Source organism: Mirounga angustirostris, unplaced genomic scaffold (genome assembly GCF_029215605.1).
Source record: "Mirounga angustirostris isolate CCGP_5_RB_7025 unplaced genomic scaffold, mMirAng1.0.hap1 SCAF_17, whole genome shotgun sequence".
Taxonomy (NCBI): Eukaryota; Metazoa; Chordata; class Mammalia; order Carnivora; family Phocidae; genus Mirounga; species Mirounga angustirostris.
The window spans coordinates 56,923,469-56,945,262 of record NW_026991725.1 but is presented as its reverse complement, the minus strand read 5'-3'; the positions used below and the strand labels follow the sequence as shown (position 1 = coordinate 56,945,262).

Genomic DNA, 21,794 nt, shown 5'->3' with positions numbered 1-21,794 from the left:
AAAAAAAAAAAGAATTATATCTGACTTCTCAGAAATCATGCAAACAAGAAGGGAGTAGAGTGAAATATTTAAAGTATTGAGGAAAAAAAAAACCAAACCCACCAACCTACAGTTCTTTCTCCAGCAAAATTCTCTTTCAAAAGTGAAGGAGAGGGGTGCCTGGGTGACTCAGTCGTTAAGTGTCTTCCTTCGACTCGGGTCATGATCCCAGGGTCCTGCGATCGAGCCCCACATCGGGCTCCCTGCTCCGCGGGAAGCCTGCTTCTCCCTCTCCCACTCCCCCTGCTTGTGTTCCCTCTCTCGCTGTGTCTCTCTCTGTCAAATAAATAAATAAAATCTTAAAAAAAAAGTGAAGGAGAAATAAAGATGTTCTTGAGCATACAAAAATGGAGGGAATTTGTTGTCCGCAGACCTGCCTTGCACGAAATGTTAAAAGAAATTCTTCAGAGAGAAGGGAAATTATATGTCAGAAACTCAAATCTACATGAAGGAGGAAAGTGCATTAGAGAATAAATGAAGGTAGAATCAAAATTTTCATTTTTAATTCATCTAACTGTTTTCAGAATAGCTTTAGCAACAATGTATTTGATGATTATAACTTCTGTGCAAGTGAAATGAATTACAACAATGATATATACATGGGATGGGAGGGAGAAATTAGGAATATATTGCTATTATAATGTACTTTCACTATTTGTGAAGTAGCATGTTTTTCAAAGTGGACTTGGGTTAGTTGTAAATTTCAAACTCTGGGCCAACCACTTAGAAAAGTAAAAAAAAAAAAAAAGTACATGCTTCTTGATATGCTAAGAAAGGGTAGAAAGTGGAATTATATAAAATGCTCAATTAAAATCATGAAAAGTAGAAAAGAGTGGAAGACAACAGAAATAGAGAATAAAGGCAGAAAGAAAATGTTTTTTCTCTCAAAAATGGTAACCAATACAGCAGATATTCATCTAACTATATCAATAATCATTTTAAAAATCGATGGTCTAAATGGTCTAAATTAAAAGACAGATTATTATAGTGGGTCAAAAAAAAAAAAAAGACCCACATTTATGCTGTCTACAAGAAACACAGTTTAAATATAAAGACATAGACAGATTGAAAGTAAAGAGATAGAGAAAGATATATCGTGCTAACACTGTCAAAGGAAAGTGAGAATAGCTATTTTAACTTGAGACAGAGCAGACTTCAGGCCAAAGAAAATTATCATGGATAAATAAAGGCATTATATAATGATAAAAGGGTTAGTTTTCCAAGAAGACATGCTAATCCTTAAAGTGTATCCATTTAACAACAGTGTCAAAATATGTGAGGCAAAAACTGATAGAACTTCGAGGAGAATTCAGTGAATCCACTATTACAATGGTAGAGTTCAGCATCCCTTTATCAGAAATGGACAGATCCAGTTGGCAGAAAATCAGTGAAGATATGGTTGCATTCAATAATACCATCAATCAGCTAGATACAATTGACATTTATGGACTACTTTAACAACAGAAGAATACATATTTTTCTCAAGCTCCCATGGGACATTCATCAAGGCTGACCACAGTCTGAACCACAAAACACACCTTAGAAATTTAAAATAATAGAAATCATACAATATATGTTCTCAAACCAGACACCAGTAATAGAAAGATAGCTGGAAAATCCGAAAATTCCTGGAAATTAAACAACACACTTCTACATAACACATGGTTCAAAGAAGGAGCTCAATAGAAATTTAAAAAAAATATCTAGAAGTGAGAATGAAAGCACAACTTATCAAAATTTGTGGGATGCAGTGAAAGCAGTGCTTAGTGGACAATTTATAGCAAGGTCTAGATGACCTTGGACATCATGATGATGACTTTTTAGATACAACACCAAAGGAAAAATTCATGAAAGAAAGAATTGATAAGCTGAGCTTCATTAGAATGAAAAACTTCTGCTTTGCAAAATATGATGTCAAGAGAATGAGAAGACAGGTCACAGACTGGGAGAAAATATTTGCAAAAGACAACTGATGGGGACTGTTATCTAAGATATACAAAGCATTCTGAAAACTCAACAATAAGACAATGGACAGCCTATTGAAAAAATGGTCTTGAAACCTGAACAGTCACCTCATCAAAGAGGATTTACAGATGGCAAATAAGCACATAAAAGGGTGCTCAATATCCTATGTCATTAGGGAATTGCAAATTAAAACAACAGTGAGATATTACTATGCACTTATTAAAATGGCCAAAATCCAGGACACTGACACCACCAAATGCTGGAGAGGATGTGGAACAACAGGAACTCTCGTTCATTGCTGGTGGAAGTACAAAATGGTAGAGCCACTTGGGAAGATAGTTTGGCACATCCTTACAAAACTACACCTACTCTTAACTGTATAATCTGCTAATCACACTCCTTGGTATTTATCCAGATGAGTTGAAAACATATGTCCACTCAAAACCCTGTAAAAAGATGTGTATAGAAGCTTTATCCATGATGGCCAAGACTTGGAAGCAACCAAGATAATCCTACATGGATAAAGAAACTGTGGTATACCCCAGGTAGAGAAATATTTTCAGCACTAAAAGGAAATGAACCAACAAGCTATTAAAAGACGTAGAGGAACCTAAATGTATATTACTAAGTGAAAAGAAGCCCATCTGAAGAAGCTACAATACTGTATGATTCCAATTATATGACATTCTGTAAAGGCAAAACTATGGAAGCAGTAAAAAGATCAGTGGTTGCCAGAGATTAGTGAGGAAGGAGGGATGAATAAATGGAGAGCAGAGGATTTTCAGATTAATGAAATTATTCATGGTGGATGCACGTCCTTATACCTCTGTCCAAACCCATAGAATGTACGACACCAAGAGTGAACCCTCATGTAAATTATGGACTTTGGATGATAATGATGTGTCAATGTAGGTTCCTTGAGTGTAACAAACGCCCCAACCCGTTGTTGGATGTCAGTAATGGGGGAAGTTGTGCATATTTGGGGACAGGAATTATATGGGAACTCTCTGTACTTTGTGATCAATTTTTCTGTGAACCTAAAACTGCTCTTAAAAAATAAATTAAAAAAAAAAAAATAGTGTGCCTTTGTGTCCCTTTCAGTCAGCCCTTTTCTCTGCGTCTTCCCTCTCTGGTATTGTTGGTTAAGAGTGAACTACTAATGCGTTCTCCATGGCTAAACTTTTGCCTCTTACACAGTGTCATATAGTAGGGACTCATACAGTTTGTGTCTGGCTTTCATTTGAAGGCATAATACTTTTGAGATTCATCCATGTTGTTGCATGTATCAAGAGCGTATTCCTTTTTATTGCTGAATCTAATTCTACCGTATGACTGTAATCATCGTTTGTTTATCCATTTGCCAGTTGATGGACTTTGGGGGAGTTCCCAGCTTTTGGCTTCTATGAATAAAGTTCCTATAAACATTCATGTCCACATCTTTGGGTGGACGTGTGCTTTCATTTCTCTAGGGCAGATAGCCAGGGTGGGATTGGCTGGTTTGTATGATAGGTGTGTGTTTAACTTTTAAAGTAACTGTCAAGCTGTTTTTAAAAGCGGCTGTCCCGTCTTGCATTCCTACCAGCAGTGTATGGGTTGTCTGGTTGCTTCACATTCTTGTGTGCGCTTAGTATTGTCCATCTTTTTTTTTTTTTTAAAGATTTTATTTATTTATTCATAAGAGACAGAGAGAGAGAGAGGCAGGCTCCCCGCTGAGCAGGGAGCCCGATGCGGGACTCGATCCCAGGACCCTGGGATCATGACCTGAGCCGAAGGCAGATGCTTAACCATCTGAGCCACCCAGGCACCCTGTCCATCTTTTTAATTTCAGCTGTTTTAGTAGGTTCCTCATGATATCTCATTGTGGTTTTGATTTGTGTTTGCCTAATGATGAACGATGTTGAGCATCTCTTATGTGCTTATTTGTCCTGTTTGATAAAGCGCTCACATTTTTTGACTGATTTTTCACTGGGCTGTTTGTCTTAGTTTGAGTTGGGAAAAATCTTTATTCTAGAAACAAGTCCTTTATCAGATAATGGGTTTTTTAACAAATATTTTCTCTCAGTCTGTGGCTTGTCTTTTCATTTTCTTAACTGTGGCTTTTGAAGAGGAGCATTTATAATTTTGGGTTTTATATTTGGGTTTTGGTCCATTTTGAGTTAATTTTTATATATGGTAGGAGTTAAAAATAGAGGTTTTTATGTGTGTGGTTTTATGTCTTGTTTTTTTTTTCTTTTTTTGGTCTATGGGTACCCAGCTGTTCCTCTGTTGGAAAGCCCCGCCTTTCTCTGTTGAATTACCTTGGTACCTTTGGGTCTGTTTCTTAAATATATTCTGTACCTTTGATCTAAATATCTATCCTTATGTGAATACCACTCTATCTCAGTTACTGTAGTTTTATAGTGACTTTTTTAAAAAAAGAATTTATTTATTTTGACAGAGAGAGAGTGAGTACGAGCAGGGAGAGGGGCAGAGGGAGAAGCAGGCTCCCTGCTGAGCAAGGAGCCTGATGTGGGACTCCATCCCAGGACCCTGGGATCATGACCTGAGCCTAAGGCAGACACTTAACTGACTGAGCCACCCAGGCATCTCTACTTTTTTTTTTTTTAAGATATTATTTATTTATTTGAGAGAGAGAGAAAGAGACAACACAAGTGGGGGGAGGAGCAGAGGGAGAAGGAGAAACATACTCCCCACTGAGCAAGGAGCCCGATGCGGGATTGATCCTGGGACTCTAGGGCCATGACCTGAGCCAAAGGCAGACACTTAACTGACTGAACCACCCAGGTGCCCATTTATAGTGACTCTTGAAAACAGTGTGAACTCTCCAGCTTTATTCTTCATTTAAAAAATTGTCGGGGCACCTGAGTGGCTCAGTAGGGTAAGCATCCAACTCTTGGTTTTGGCTCAGGTCATGATCTCAGGGTCGTGGGATCCAGCTCCGCATCGGGCTCTGTGCTCAGCGCAGAGCCTGCTGGAAATTATCTCCCTCTCCCTCTGCTCCTCCCCCCTGCTCACACCTCTTTCTCTCTAAAATAAATAAATAAAATCTTTAAAAAAAATAAATGTTTGACGATTGTGGTAAAGTACACGTAACATAGGATTTACCATCTGAACTATTTATTTTTTTTTTTTAAGATTTTATTTATTTATTTGACAGAGAGAGACACAGCGAGAGAGGGAACACAAGCAGGGGGAGTGGGAGAGGGAGAAGCAGGCTTCCCGCCGAGCAGGGAGCCCGATGCGGGACTCGATCCCAGGACCCTGGGATCATGACCTGAGCTGAAGGCAGTCGCTTAACCAACTGAGCCACCCAGGCGCCCACCATCTGAACTATTTCTAAGTGTGTAGTCAGCCTATTTCATATTTTTGGTGCTATTGTAAAAGGTATTATTTCTTTCATTTCAATATCCAAGTGTATATAAATACAAGTGATTTTTGTGTATTGACCTTGTATCCTGCTATTTTTTTTTAAAGAATTTATTTATTTTTTGACAGAGAGAGAGAGACAGTGAGAGAGGGAACACAAGCAGGGGGAGCGGGAGAAGGAGAAGCAGGCTTCCCACTGAGCAGGGAGCCCGATGTGGGGCTCGATCCCAGGACCCTGGGATCACGACCTGAGCTGAAGGCAGACACCTAACGACTGAGCCACCCAGGCGCCCCGTATCCTGCTATTTTGAAAAACGTATTTGTTCTAGTAGCTTTTTTACATATAATTTGGGGCTATTAAAATTTAACTATAATGACATTTATTGAGTAAGTACTATGTGTCAGGCATTACTCTGCGTCCGACATAGATCTGATGTAATCACATCAACACCACTGTGAAGACACTGAGTCTTAGAAGGTTGGGTGGTTGGTTTGAGGCCCCGGAGCTCAGACACATCAGAACCACAGGAGAGGAGAGATAAGACCCAAAGCTAGAAGCCTTTGTCCAGCTGCCTAGTACTGAGCGCTTTCTGTGTGCCAGGCACTGGGCTAAGACTTTTATGTACATTTTCCCATTTAATCCCCAAAGGAGTCCCATGAGGCAATACTGTCATTATCCCTGTTTTACCGTGGGTGGCCTGGTCAACTCGCTGGGGACTCTTCATGACCAGCGTGTGGGCTCTGGAGGTGCAGACCCAGTGTTGAACGGGGCTCTGCCACTCGCTGAACCTCTCTGAGCTTCAGTTGGTTTGTACGGCATTGATTCGCCACCGTGACCCTTTAAAAATGTACATCTAGAGTCTTTTTCCTAAACGAAACCCAGAACTTGGATGTCGGTGGAAACTTTCATGGCCATTTGACATGGATGCAGCATCCAAACACATGATTGGATTTCGTATCTTTTTTTAAAAAAATTTTATTTCAATTCAGTTTAATTAACATATAGTATATCATTAGTTTCAGAGGTAGAGTTTAGTGATTCACCGGTTGCATATAACACCCAGTGCTCATTACATCACTTACATTACATCACATCACATCACTTACATCTTACTGCCCATCACCCAGTTACCCCATCTGCCCACCTAATTCCCCTCCAGCAACCCTTGGTTTGTTTTCTAGAGTTAAGAGTCTCTTATGATTTGCCGCCATCTCTGTTTTTGTCTTATTTCATTTTTCCATCCCTTCCCCTATGTTCATCTGTTTTGTTTCTTAAATTCCACATATGAGTGAGATCATCTGGTATTTGTCATTCTCTGACTGACTTATTTTACTTAGCATAATACCCTCTAGTTCTTTTTTTTTTTTACTTTTTTTTATTCTTATGTTAATGCCCATACATTACATCATTAGTTTTAGATGTAGTGTTCCATGATTCATTGTTTGTGCATAACACCCAGTGCTCCATGCAGAACGTGCCCTCCTCAATACCCATCACCAGGCTAACCCATCTTCCCACCCCCCTCCCCTCTAGAACCCTCAGTTTGTTTTTCAGAGTCCATCGTCTCTCATGGTTCGTCTACCCCTCCGATTTCCCCCCCCTTCATTCTTCCCCTCCCGCTACCTTCTTCTTCTTCTTCTTTTTTTTCTTAACATATATTGCATTATTTGTTTCAGAGGTACAGATCTGAGATTCAGTAGTCTTGCACAATTCACAGCGCTTACCAGAGCACATACCCTCCCCAGTGTCTATCACCCAGTCACCCCATCCCTCCCACCCCACCCCCCACTCCAGCAACCCTCAGTTTCCTGCGATTAAGAATTCCTCATATCAGTGAATTACCCTCTAGTTCTATCCACGTCATTGCAAATGGCAAGCATTCGGGTTTTTTGATGGCTGAGTAATATTCCATTGTATATATATAATACTACATCTTCTTTTTCCATTCATCTGTCAATGGACATCTTGGCTCTTTCCACAGTTTGGCTATTGTGGACACTGCTGCTATAAACATCGGGTTGCATGTACCCCTTCAGATCCCTACTTTTGTATCTTTGGGGTAAATACCCAGTAGTGCAATTGTGGATCATATGGTAGCTCTATTTTCAACTTTTTGAGGAACCTCCATACTGTTTTCCAGAGTGGCTGCACCAGCTTGCATTCCCACCAACAGTGTAGGAGGGTTCCCCTTTCTCCAAATCCTCGCCAACATCTGTCGTTTCCTGACTTGTTAATTTTAGCCATTCTGACCAGTGTGAGGTGGTATCTCATTGTGGTTTTCATTTGCATTTCCCTGATGCCTAGTGATGTTGAGCATTTTTTCATGTGTTTGTTGGCCATTTGTAGGTCTTCTTTGAAGAAAAGAACTTGTCAAACTCAGCACCCAAAACCCAAAAAATCCAGTCAAGAAATGGGCAGAAAACATGGATTTCATCTCTTACAGACAGAGGGGTCCACAATAAATTGGGAATTTAGAAAACAACCAGTCCTTCTCCATCGACAGTTTGTGAAACCAAGCTCTAATAGATGCCTGGCGGACTGAGAACAAGGAGTCCCTCTCCACCAAGGCCAGCAAGGCCCCATGGGACCTGGCCTGCCCCCTGCCTCTCTCTTTCCTCCTGCTTCTCTTCTGCACTCCAGCCACTCAGATAAACTCCAAAGTGTGTTCCTGCCCTGCACCATTTGCATTTGTTATTCTGTGTGGAACTTTCTAGACCTTTAATACCCAGGCTCTGCCACGTCCTACGTGGCCAGTTGCAGATGTCTCTTCTCAGAGAGGCCTTCTCTCCCTGCCCTCTGTCAGAGCTCCTTGCTGTATTACTTGGGAGGCCTGTTCCACCTGAATTTGCTTGTCTGTGTGCTGTGTCTCCTGCATTGTAGAATGTGGACTGCATGAGAGCATCTCTCCTACACACCGGGGGCTTCCAGGTCCTAGTGGATGCTCAGTAGACCCTGGGTGCATAAGGGACTGAATGAAGAGAATGCTGCCTGCTGCATCAGCTGTTTGAGGCTTAGATAAGATGATGGGTGGTGAGTGTTTGCAGAGTAGGTATGCTGGAAACATTAGCCCTGGGCCATTCCTGCCTCCGCATTGCACTGCACCCCACGCAGGTCAGGGGCCCTGCAGACTGCTGTTTGGGGGCAGTTTCCCTGGAGGCATCTAATGAATTGCTTCAGTGTGTCTTGAGCTCTGTCCCCCTTCGCCTCTGTCCCTAGCGCCCAACAGAGTGCATGCACACGGGGATCAGAGAAGGCAATCATGGCATGAGTGTTGGATTGCATAGACCAGGCATGGGCAGGATTGGAGCTGTGGGGACATGGACAAGTCACACCATCTCCGGAGTATCCGTTTTCTCTGCTGCCCGTGGGATCATCTCATCTCCTTGATGGCGGCCCTTCTTCCTGGAGAAAGCCTGGCCGGGCCCCAGCTCCGTCTGTGCCCAGGTCTGATGGCACTCTCTTCTCCCCCTACCTGTTTGTGTTCCAGTATGCCTGGGTGGAGAAGCACTTTGGCTCTGACTTTCTGGATCACATTGTGCTGGCCACAGACAAGACCGTGGTCTCTGCCGACCTTCTCATAGACGACAGGCCAGACATCACAGGCAAGTGGCCTACGGCAGGTGAGGAGCGAGTGTGGAGCTGAGAGCTGCCGGGACAAACAGCATGCGGGGCTGGCCTCAGGGCCCCTGTCCTGAGTGGTCCCCACTTGATCACCAGCGGTGTATTAGGCCTCTAGCCTCAGGCCCACTGCCGAGCCCCTTCCCTACCAGGAAGACGAGGTTATTCTCAGCATCCAGCCTTGGAAGGGGTGCCACTGGGAGTCAGGCGAAGCAGGTCCTAGCTCCTGGGGTAACTCATGGGGTGGCCTCGGATGAGTCCCTTTATACCTTGAGACCTTGCCTTTCTTATGTAAGATGAGGGCCAGACTGGCTTCCAAAAGTTTGGTTTGAGCACCAAAGCCATTTTTTCCCCAAGAGCAATTTGGAGTGAAGCTACTATGTAAAACAGAAGAGCAAAGCATCATTTCTTTAGTTGAAGCTGGTTTTGGAACTGTATTTACCCCTTTTGCTTCTAGGTGACTCCTTCCCAACAAACAAACAAACACACACACACACAAACCAACCTTAAACTGGCTTAGAAAGGAGAGGGGAGATTTATTAGCACACCTACTTGGAAAGGTGAGGTAGGGAGGCTTCAGGCACAGTGAAACAAGGAGCTCGAACAACATGAGTCCAAATTCAGTTTCTTTGTCTCCCGGCTCTGCTCTGGTTTGTCTTTGTACGCAGGCATGCTCTCTCCTCTCGGAAGCCGTCAGCAGTTTGAGGGTTAAATCCTAGTCTTTTGGACACCTCAGTGGGGGAATACAGAAGATTGCTTCCCTGATGGCTTTTGGAGGTGCCTCAGGAGGCATGTGCATCTCTGCACTAGTCACAGTGTCCAGAGGGTAGAATTCGTGGGTGTGCCCACCCCGGACCTCCCAGACCACGCGGTGAACCAAGGAGAGTCAGGGCACACAGAGGGGGGCCCCAGCGCCCCGCTCAGCTTCCGTGTCCAGCCAGGGGGGAGCAGGGGAGAGGCCTGTGCAAGAAGGAGCCAGGGAGTCAGTCAGTGCACAGAGGTGGACGTGAGGGATGGGAGCTTGGGGGGGCTCGTGGGGCCCACGGCCAAGAGCCGGGAAGCTGCGGGAAGGCTGAGCCCGCAGGAGGGCAGGGGCGGGCATCAGCAGGGCTCAGCCTCCGGTGGTGGCCGCCGCGATGGCCGGCACAGAAGTCCCCGTGTGCGGTGCATCCGCCGGGTGCCACCCCCCCTTCCCCACCCCCCCACCCCCGTGCTTCCCGTGGGCCAGGCTCACGTGATCCTGGCCACCTGCATTGGGACAGGCCCTAGTGTGGTCACCACTTGACGGACGGGCCTGGGAAGCCTGCCTGAGGACGCTCGGGGGCCTCCGGGGACTGAGGCGCTGCTTTCCCGCCCACAGGGGCCGAGCCAAACCCCAGCTGGGAGCACATCCTCTTCACGGCCTGTCACAATCGGCACGTGCAGCTGCAGCCCCCCGGCCGCAGGCTGCACTCGTGGGCGGACGACTGGAAGGCCATCCTGGACAGCAAGCGGCCCCACTGAGCTGGACTGTGCTCTGGGCTCCGCCGCGGGGCCCCTGACCTCAGGGCTCCCAGCTCAGCGCCCCCCTGGGGCGGGGTGGGGGTCCCTCTCACATGGCCCGGGCCCACTGCATGTCTCCCCGCTCTCCCCAGCCCTGCCAGGCCTTAAACTGATCTTGGGGCAGGGCTGGCCCAAGGGCCCTGGACAAGACACGTCCGGCCAGGCGGTGCAGGCCGACCTCGGGCCAGGGCCAGGCTGCACGGGGCTAAAGGGGCTCCAGACCAGAGGAGCCGAGGGCCAGCAGTCCTGCCCCCATCCCTCAGGGAAGTCCCCCCCCAGATCGTGTCCGCAGCCCCTCGGCCATGGTGCTGGCAGTGAGGTGTTGGCGGGGTGAGAGGGCTACGAGCAGGAGCAGGTGGGACGAGCCCTCACAGTCTGGGCCGCAGCCCCTCCCTCCCCTCCCCTTCCGCAGGGGCCCCGCTCCCCCCACCCCCGCCCGGGGGCCCACCGTGGATTCAGCAAACACTCCCCGAGTGCCAGGGTACGCCAGGCTCTGTGCTGGGGGCTCCGCACGCCGCCCTGCCTTGGACCGGCCGAGAGGTCTCACGCACCCCTGTCCCTGGGGCCCCGCTCAGGGCCCAGCAGTCAGCAGCCTTGAACATTTGTTGAAGGCCGGCCAAATAAATGCGGTTCACGTGTCGCCCGAGGATGTGGCCCCCCTCTAGCCCCTGCCCCGAGATCGTCCGCCGTCTGGCCCCTGGGCACCCAGCTGCACACCTTGTAAGTACCTGGGGGGCCGCCTGCACTGCTGAGGGCGCTGAGGAGGGCGCGGCCTCACCGCCCACTTCACCACAGATGCTGCGTGGGACCAAGGAGGAATGGGCTGAGGGAGGAGCTGGTGGCCATGGTGGTCCCCTGGGTAGGCCGCCCACCACGCTGACTGGTCCCCCTCTCACGTGCCTCCTTGCCATGCATGCCCCCCAGCCCCGGCCTCCAGCCCCTCCTGCCCTGCCCAGTTCAGAGCACCCCACCCTCTGCTCCTCTCCCACACAATATTCCTAATGAGAGCCCAGGTGGGGAAGGGGCCGGGGGCGGTCACCCTCTTCCTTTTGTGCTTTCGGCTTCTGTGCTCTTCCGCCCACCGGGAAGTGGCAACTCGAACCTACCATCACCTCCCCAGGCTTTCTTGAAGACCTTCGCCCCTCCACTTGCCGTCCTCGCCATCGCCGCCCTGCAGAGAACCCCTAGTTGTCCCATCTCTGGGGGCCTCCTGGGAGGCCCCCGTGACAGGCACACTCGGGCTGCCCCACGGGGAGGCGTCAAGTGGGAGAAAAGGTGAGGGAAAAGTGTCCGAAGCTCGGGCTGGCTGAGCTTCGGGGCTTTGTGGCTCTCAGGCCAGCTTGGTCATCCAGATGAGGAAGGAAGGACTGTCGGCTTGATCAAAGGCGGTCTTCCACGGCGCTGTCCCGCCTCGGGGGCCGTAGCCCTCGGGGGGTGGGGTGGGGGCTCTGCGGGTCCCGTCCTACGAGGAGTGTATTTGGGGTTGCGTCACCTGACCAAGCAGGGCAGCGTCCTGGGGAGTCTTGGCCACCCCAGCCTGTAGCTCTGGGAGGAGTTAGACCCTGGAGGGCTGGCTCCCCAGCTGCTCCCCGGACCCTCTGAGGACAAGGCCACTGTCTAAGGGCCAGGAGACCGTGCCACCTGCATGACGTACTTTCTTCCTGGGCCTGTGTCTTGTGGCCTCCACGCCCCAGTCGCCAGCAGAGGCCTGCCCACCCAGCCGTCACACCCTCTCCTAAGAGCCTCCCCTGCTTGGTGGTCATGCGGAGACCCCCCGGGATCCCATCGCCCGGGACCGGCAGGGCATCGCAGCCTCTGGCTTGGTGAGAACCACGCTCTGCCCGGACTTGACCTTCTGGCTGGGAGGAGGACCCACAGAGCACCTGCTGCTCGAGGGGCTGGTGCTAGCTCAAGGCCGCAGCAGTGAACCAGACCCAGCCAGCCTGATGCCCTCAAAACAAAAAAGCCACTTAGTTCATTTTTGTCTTGGGGCCTCATTGTGCTGAGGACAGAAACTTAATCTCATCAGGCTTTTCTCGGCCACATCTGGTTCCTCCGCAGGGAGTGTCCCAAGCGTAGGGTGGGAGGCATGCTGGGATGTGTGGTGGGGATGCGGGGTGTGTGGATGTGGGGGCACTTTATTTCGTGTAGTAATGGCAGTGGTGAAGGGAATTCCCTCCTCATCCTCGTGCTGGGGTCACTGGACCCATGGGTGCTGGCGCTGCTGACCTAGCCTGTCCCCCCGAGGTCAGCCTTAGAGCCCCCCGTCTGGGGGACAGGCCACCTCCGTCAGACGGAGACAGTTGCTCCCGCCTGTGCCCTGCTGGGGGCAGTGAGACCCCTTTGCCTGCTCACCTCCTGCAGCCTTTTCTTCCCCTGCTCCTGGCCCCTGGGGAACTGCAGGGTGCTCTAGGGCCCCAGGCATGAGGAGGGGTGGGGCAGGAGGCCAGGGCACAGAGCCCCCTCTTGGGGACTCCCTCCCTCGCATCTGCCAGCTGTCTACCCCTAGCCCGTGGCAGGGCCTGATTCTAGATCTGCTCCTCTCGGAGCTCTGGCAAGGGTGCTGTGCTCTGAGTCTCCCCAAACCTTTCCTTTTCAACTGATGGCCACCAGGACTTTTAAAGGCCAGTTTAAAAACTCCAAAGCTACAAATCGCTGAATTCATTCTTTGCTCATCGAAGCTCACTCACCCTGAGGTAGCACTCACCTCTTCAGCTGCCTGATTCGTTTAAAGGAGAAAAAATAATTGCAGGGCAAGGATGCTTTAGTCAGTGCTTGGGAATGTGGCCCCGCCGGACAGGCCATCCAGAACTCACTGTAATTATACCCAGCGCTCCAGGAGAGGTCTGGGGGCTGGGGGGGGGGGGGCAAGTGGAGTGGGGCCCTGGGCTGCCTGAGGTCCCGGAGAGGCCTCTTCCAGCAGGGGGCATCACCTGAGGGCTGGGTAGAAGAGGGTAGAGCCCTCTTGGCTGAGGGAAGGCGGTGCAGAGGCCCTGGGGCTGGAGGGTGTTGCCGAGGAGCAGAAGGGAGTGTAGGAGGGAGGACTGGAAGCCAGAGAAGAGAAAGGGGAGGTAGGAGATAGAACCTGGGCAGGTAACCAGCATGGACGGCTGCCCACCCCATGGCACTCACTCTGCCGTGGGGCCCGTCACCACCCTCTTTGTGCCGGTGAGGGGGGGCACCCGCAACAGCCGATGACAGAGGCCAGGACTGCGAGGCTGTATGATTTTGTTCTTGTCAAATGGGATACACACAATTGGAATGAAGGTGACTTTCTTCAAAGCCTGAGAGGCATATGTTTTGCTTTAGAACCGTTGAATGGACTGCAGCGAAGGAAGTCCGCCCTCCCGGTAGGAAAGCCAGCTTGTCCTGCCCTGAGATGAGGTGGCCCTGGTCAGAAGTGGAGAGTTGCCCCTTTGAAAACATTGGAAATGTTCTGGGTCCTAGGGCCAGGGCTCCTGGAAGGAGCGACGGCCTCCAGGTCAGCTAGGGGTTTTAGGCAGAAAGACTCAGTGTAGTTTCTTCAGTCTTCTGGGTCACGGTGTCCCCACTGGGACCCATTCCAAAATCATAACCTTAGCAATGATCATTTCCTTAGCACTTACGGTGTTCCAGAGCCTGACGAGCATGTTCTATGGCCTCATAACCACCCTCTTGCGGTCACTCCCACTTAACTGACGGGGCTGTGGTCTCAGCAGAGTCAAGGGTCCCCACCGAGGCCGTCCCGGGTCAGTGGTGCCAGCAGGATTGTAGCCCAGGCGACTGTGCTCTGGGGCTTGTGACCTCTACATGACACTGTCCTCCAATCTGGAATGCCCAAATGCTCAGGTGTTCGTGGTGAAAGCTGTGTCAGTGCTCAAGGGATGGGCCTCCATCTGAAGGTGAGTATTCAGGCACTCAGCCTGCAGCAGACCTGAGGGCAGGTGGGAAAGGTTCAGGCCAGACCTGTGCATTGCCTAGAAGTCAGGAGAGTTGGCTGAGTTGGCCCTCAGTCACAAGCCCGAGGAAGGGGGTATGGGGAGGGGGGGGAGAGAAAGAGGTGGAAGAGAAGAGGGGGGCAGGGTTGGGGGGGAAGCTCACTGATTCCTCTGCAGGCCAGGCAGAAGGACGAATATAACAGAGCATGCATGACACTTGGTACATGACCTGTGGCCCCTGATTTGCCAGTGGTCCTCCCCTGCACTCCTGCCATTCAGGCAAAGCCAGGAGTTCCACTGCCCCACAGAACAGCAGGCACGTATTGTCTAGAACAGGAAGTCCATGGGGTGAGCAAGAAGGAGGAGATGGCCTGGGTCAGTCCTCACTAGAGAGAACGTGGCCTGCTGGTTCTGGGATGAGTGACCACAGCTAGAGCAAGGATGAGCAGGAAGGGTCCTGGGAAGGGACCCCCCACCCTCTCGCAAGTGTGTGCATCAGGGGTGTGAGAGGGATGTTAGAAATTCCAGCAGCCAACCCAGCTGCTTGAGGAGGCCAGTTTCACAGGCAGGGGAGCCACTGAGCAGGTGAGGCTGAGGTGGCCCAAGATCCCAGCTCTCCCTCTGGCCCAGAAGGGAATGAATTCAGGGTCCCTGCATGCCTGTGTGGGGGATGCAGATGGAGGAGGACCCTGGCTGGGAGCTCATTAGGTGGCCGCCGAGGAGGGCCCAAGTGGCCCTGTGGCTGAGGGCTGTCGGGGGCCCACCCAATCTGGCTGGGCCAAGAGCAGACCCTCATTAGCCCTGAAGCAGGGACTCGGTAGTGCAAGCAGGTAGGGTGAGGCTCACAGCCTAAAGCCAGGAGACATGAGCCCTGACCTGGGCTCTAAGCGGAAGCCAGCTCCTGGATCCAGATGTCCTCTTGGCTGGGACAGAAACGAGGGAGACCCTCTGAAGAGCAAGAGGGGATCTCAGCCCCTCCAGGAGTGAGGATTTAGAGTTGAACGCCTCTGGAAAGAGCCTGAGTTAGAGATCAAAGAAGACCATTTTAGGTGGAAAGAGGCTGAGTTAGTTTTAGTTGGCAATTAAAAAAACAGTTATCAGTCATAGTTAATATCAAGCATGTATCTGCTTGATATTATCCATAGAGTTTTAGCTTATGTATATTTGGTTTCTCCCACAACCTGCCCAGGAAGCAGGGCTCAGAGAGGTTAATTGACAAGCCCTGGGCCGCCCAGTGGGCAGAGATGGGCTCTGAAGTCAGCTCCCAGAGCCTGCGGGGAAGAGCCAGAGGGCAGCCTGACAGTGGGAGGGTCTGGGAACAGGGAGTCTGGAGACTGGGTTTGCCACCAGCTTGCTGGGAACTCTCTGCAAAGCCACTTCTCTCTCAGCCTGGTCCAGAGCTGGTCAGCTTCCATGGTGGCATGAGAAGGGGTTGCAGGCAATAAGGACGTTTATTCCTCCCTGGAGAAAACAGACTTGCTCTGTGAAACAAGATGGTGAAATCGGTGGTGGGGAGCCCCCCCCCCCCCCGCCTCCGTGGGGTCAGATTTGTGTGGGCTCTGATTTGTGTGGGCTCTGAAGGCTCAGATGGGGCGCTTATCCTGGCTTGGGGGTCAGAAAGAGATGCTGGGTACTTAAAATTTAGGGGCGCTTATCCTGGCTTTGGCCACCAGGTGGCAGCACAATCCACTCTTGAAATTGTGTGTGGGGGGGGGTTGGGGGGGTGGGGACGGGGACACTAGTGATTAGTGAGTACAGAGGCAATTGCTGGGGAAGAAGAAGGAAGGGCCAAATTCCCTAAGCTCCGTGCTGGCCCTCCTGGACCAGCTCTTCTTGCCTCTTCCTCCCGAGCTGTTGTGGACAAGATGGGGGGCCCTGGGTGTCAGGCCGAGGACCCTTGTCCAGCCTGCCTGGCTCCAGCCACAAACCTCAAACACCAGCCACCCTCAAGGACTTCAGGGGGCCTGAAGAGAAAAGACATCCTGCTTCCGAGTCAGGAGCTTGTGCAGGTCCCAAGCCAGCTTTGGCTCCCTGAGGGTAAAGGGGAGACTCCTCAGCACTCCAGGAAGGCCCTTCCTGACCTGGCCCTGCCCACGTCTCTCAGATACCCTGGACCTCTGCGGCCCCTGGAATGCACCTTACCCGTGTCTTCACACGTGCTGTTTGCTGCCCTTTGCCAGAGGGTTTCTGTGCCAAACCTGATCTCCGACCTCCTGGTGGGGAGGCAGGCTGCCGTCCCTCCCAGCCCTGCACCATCTGCGGGAAGGAAGGGCTGGTTCAGGTTGGTGGCTGCGGTTGCAGGGGTGTGTGTGTGAGAGAGAGAGCGAGAGAGGAGTGCGGGCGGGGGGCAGAGGGAAAGGGAGAGAGAATTTTAAGCAGGCTCCGTGCTCACTGCGGAGCCCAAAGCGGGATTCGATCTCACGACCCTGAGATCATGACCTGAGCCAAAATCAAGAGTCAGATGCTTAACTGACTGAGCTGCCCAGGTGCCCCGCATTTGCAGGTTTTTATCCAGAGCTGACCAGGCCTGGAGGCCGGGCCTCGGAGATGAACACGTCCGCACAAGTCCCAGAGTGGCAGCCCTCCACAGATAATGTTGGGGCTGTGACAAAATGACTCTTAAGGATAGAAACGCATAGAAATAGGAACCAAATCGCCTGTCCAGTGAACACCTCAGCCCTGTTGGCAATTTGGATAAAATTTTTAAAATCCTGGGTTAGATTCCACAAAGCTGGTTCAGAAGCATAGACTGGGGCAGGGGACAGAAATCAGGGTACTTAAAATTTAGAGGTCAGGGGAGAAGTGGGGCTTAGGAGACGCAGCCTGTGATGTTAACAGTGTTCTCCCAGATTCTGCAGCATCCTCCCTGGTGGGGATCCTCTTTTGTGCAGACAGGTGATGCAGGCTGGAGCGCGGGATCTGCAGTTCACACGATGGCCACAGGATGGGGCCAGAGGACCAGCTCTGGCTGCTCCGTGCCTCTCTGGGGTCCCCAGAGTGTAGTCCGCCTCCTGGACCAGACCTGCCCGGTCTTCTGGTCCCATCCTGGTGTTCCCAACCACCAGCATCTCTTTCTGACCCCCTGTATGCTCTGGAAACCCCTGTGGGCTGAGCCTGGGCTGTGCACAGAGGGAACATCAGCTACTGATTCCTGAGCAGATGGATGAACGGCGTCAGCTCTAACCCTCACCTAAGAGAGCAGTTCAGGCTCCAGGGAGAGAGCAGGTGGGGCGGGCCTGGCTAGGGGAGAATGCTGAGAGACCTTATGGGTCCCTGTTCTCATGGAGATGGCACTGTTGCGGGGTCCCATCCAAGCTTGCTGCCTTCCCTCCTTCACAAGGCACCCCACACAAACCAGAGGCACCAGCTGAGGCATGGGCTATTGGCTAACAACATTTTTTCAGGGGATCTTTTACATCCTCCCACTCAAGTGCCCCCAGTCTGGCCGGGGACAGCTGGTGGCTGTCCTGGTTGGGCAGTGCTGAGCAGAGCTTCGGGATGAATGTGCTCACTCCTGTGTGCGCTGGAGGATTTGTCTCCACTCCCCCCATGACCCAGGCCTGTCCACACGTTTGAGTTATCTCCTGGCCCCTGGTGGCAGTTGAGCCCCTGGCCTCTGACTGGAAACAAGGCTTACCATTGTTTGCTCAACATTCCCACTCTTGACCCTGTCCTGTTCTCCCATCCTGCCCCACCCCCACAGCCTGCAATTCCCCCCTTTTCCTCTCCACTCAGTTCACCCCTGCTTGCCTCTGCCACCCCCCAGAAAGTTCTCGCAGACTGCCCTAGCCCCCTGGGACATCTCACTCTTCTGACCTGCTCAGCACTAACTGCCTGAACCACTAGCTTCAAACTTAAGCTCTAGGGAGGCGTTTCCTGTGTAGTGGATGAAAGAGTCAGGAGGAAGAGGGAAAGGATCCAACATTTATTGAGTGTACCCCAGACATGTTATCACTTCATTAATCTTCCCACACGAGTATGAAGTCAGACCAGGATAATCTGGTTTTAATTTTGTGAAAACTGAAGCTGAGAAAGTGGAGCCTGGGTTCCACCCAACTCCGAAGGCCGTGCCAGTCCCGCCATCCAGAGCTGCTGCTCTGAGTGGAAAGGAAAACACCCCCAGGCATGCACAAGTGGAGAGGTCAAGTGCCTGCTGACTCACACTGAAGCCTCCCCGCATGGTCCCAAATCCCAACAACATGACAAACAGGAATGGTGCCGCTGGTGAACCTAAAACTGCCTAACACCTTAAAGGTGGAAGACAACTGGGGCTGATGGAAGGAGGGAGCCATGGGAGAGGGGTGGCCCTGGAGGGGGGATCTGGGGACTCAAGAGAGCCCTGGGCTCCTGGCAGAACAACTAACTGTTTAGGGAGCCACCAGGTGAGTTGAACCCTCTTCCCTACCACCCACATGCATGTCATACACACACACACACACACACACACACACACACACACACACCTGGGCCAAGCAGAGAACTCTGGTATCTGTGTTTTGGGGAAGTGGGGAGAAGCAAGTGTGGATGCTATAGCTGAAGAGATAGGCAGTGTCCCAGAAAACTGGTAACATCCAGGGAGAATGGAGACCCCCAAGCACAGAACATTAGGGATCGCATAGTGATACATTCTCTCCCCCCCCCGCCCCCCCGAATGAGTGAAGGCAGGCTGTGGGAAATCGATTTGGTGTCTGCACCTAGAGTGAAACTCAGATACAAGGATGAGCCCATGAATGATGTCATCAGAGTCCTAAACAAGGGAATTGATACCCAAGGAAAGGGAGTTATGTAGCCAGAACAACAATTTAGAACAGGTATGGTCAATATCCTTAGATGTAGTAGAATATTGGACCCTCCAAAAGATCAATTAAAGAATTTGGAAAATTAAAATCTAGTCATGGAAAAAAAAAAAACAATAAATAGGCTGAATAGCAGAATGGACATAGCTAAATAGCCAATAGTGGGTTGGAAGATTAAGTCGAGGACTCCTAGAATGCAACACTAAAAGGACAAAGAGATCCAAAGAACGAAATTTTGTTTCCTAGTCCAAAAGGAGACAAGAATGTGGGGGAGAAATTGTCCAGGGTTGAGGTTGACAGTGTCCCAGAACTCTGATTAAAATAGGTCGCCAGGGCGCCTGGGTGACTCAGTCAGTTAAGCATCTGCCTTCAGCTCAGGTCATGATCCTAGGGTCCTGGGATCAAGTCCTGCATCCCTGCATCGGGCTCCCTGCTCAGTGGAGTCTGCTTCTCCCTCTCCCTCTCCCCCTGCTTGTGCTCTCTCTCTCTGTCAAATAAATTAAATTAAAAAAATAAAAAAGATCACCAGTGCCAGGCAGGATGAATGAAAGAGATTCACTACTGGACAGAGCATTGAAATTTTAGAACACTGGGGATAATAAGTTCTAAATATTTCCGGACAAAAACCAGGCTACTTGCAAATGACATAATGCTAGAAGCAAGAAGAAAGTGATTATCTTCAAAATCTAAGGGAAAATAATTCCAAACTCAGAATTCTCTACCCAGCTAAATGTAAGAAGAAAACCACATCCTGAAGACATGTGATTTTTTAGAATGTTTAGCATTGAAAAAAACTCCCTTTTAAAAATAATACGAATTGATGTGCTCTAGCAAGAAGAAAAATTAATCCAAGAAATGAAATACATGAAACAATGATTAGCCAAGAACCAATAAAATTGATTAAATTTAAGTAAGTGTTGATTGTGTAAGAATTCATTACAATCTGGAGCTAAGATCACAGATATTATCAACAGAGGAAAAAACAAAACAGCATAAGAAATAGAAAACATAATATCAGGAATAAGTTCAAACATTCTAAAAATTGCAGTAAATGTGAATGGGTTAAAATCTAAAGAAAAATTTCCACAGATAAAAAAAATACAATCCTGCCTTCAAGAGACACATATAAATGGTAACGACTCAGGAAGGGTCTACATAGAATAGAAAGAGACATACCACATGAATCCTAACAAAGGAATATTGGTGAGTGTACATCAATATCAGACGAGACAAAATCCAAAGAAGAACATTAAAAGGGGACAAAGTTGGGTTCATGTTGCTAAAAGAGACAATCTACCAGCAAAATAAAAGTTATGAAATTGTATGCCCGTAACAAAATTGCTTCAAAATGTTTACAACAAAGACTGATAGAACTATAAAGAGAAATGGGAAATTTCACAATTAGAGCAGGAAACTTGAATATATTTTTTCTCAGAAACTGACAGATCAAAGAGGAAAAATAAGGAACATATATGTGTGTATAAATATGTATTTTATACATATATTTATATATACAGTTCAAAAAAGAAATTACACTATTTTCAAATATACAGGGACTGACTGGGCATGAAATTGAAGTCTTGAAAAAGAAAATGTAAAGCAAATTATTTTGTAGACAATATGATCATCTCCTTAGAAAAGGGAGAAAGAGCCAATGGCAGAGTTGTTGGATTGTAAGACCACATGCAAGAACCATTGCTTCCCTGGCAGTGGGAATGGGAAAGAGCAAGACAATTATGAGAGATGACATTTGGAAGGCAGGGCAAGGGGGCTGGGAGAGCAAGGACAAGATAATAATGGGAGGCCTCTTCTGGCTGAGGAGGTGAGAGCTGGGAGGGATTGTCTCCCAAGTGTAGGGGAAGGCGCAGAGCAGATGAGTCTGGACTTGCCAATGGTTAGTGAGTGCCATGCGTCTCCCAAGTGGTATATATGAATTATCTAATCCTTGAGGTGGGTGCTCTGAATACACCCATTTTGCAGATGGAAAACCCAGGATGTACATAGGGATAGTGAATCATAGCAGGGTTGGGGTTTGGACTTGGGTCCATCTGATGCCAACACTGCTCTCAATCTTTAAACCATATGAAGAACATAAATCACCATAAACAGGTGCTCTTAACCCTGCTCTGGGTACCCTTCCAGGGAGAGAGTCTGTTGGTTTTATCTGACTTTAAGGAAGTCTATGATCCAGGAAATTTTAAGAATCCCTGACTCCCATATTGGGCTACTTTCCTGAATTAGAAAGGAGGGACTCTGAGAGCCTGGCAGTGGGGAGGGTGCTGGCCTCACAGCCTCTGGGGCCATCGGAAACCTGGGCAGGAGGTCCTGGGATAGACTGTGCTTGCCATTCTGATTCTCCCACAAGTCAGGACAGGACATGTGGTTCCATCTAGGCTCTCAGAGAGAGGAGAGACAGACTATCCAAGAACACCTCTCTAGTCCAACCCTGCCATCACAGATAGGGCCTCTGAGGCCCAGAGAGGTTGCCCTGGTCACCCATGGTCCTACAGCTGGTTGGTGGCTGGTGGTTGCAGCCAGGGAATGGTCAGC

General features: G+C 49.7%; 1 protein-coding gene across 3 annotated transcripts in view; it reads left to right on the top strand.

Moving 5' to 3' along the window:
• NT5M (5',3'-nucleotidase, mitochondrial) overlaps positions 1 to 11,177 on the top strand; it is a 41,143-nt gene extending 29,966 nt beyond the window's left edge. Inside the window, exons 4-5 of one of the 3 annotated variants that reach the window (XM_045888149.2) lie at positions 8,859 to 8,973; positions 10,350 to 11,177. In XM_045888149.2, the coding sequence (XP_045744105.1) occupies positions 8,859 to 8,973; positions 10,350 to 10,492 (258 nt within the window). In that variant the 3' untranslated portion in view covers positions 10,493 to 11,177. Of the gene's footprint in view, positions 1 to 7,717; positions 8,221 to 8,858; positions 8,992 to 10,349 lie in introns of those variants that run through there. The other 2 variants (XM_064582073.1, XM_064582074.1) reach the window with 2 other exon arrangements.
• The last annotated feature ends 10,617 nt before the right edge of the window (positions 11,178 to 21,794 follow it).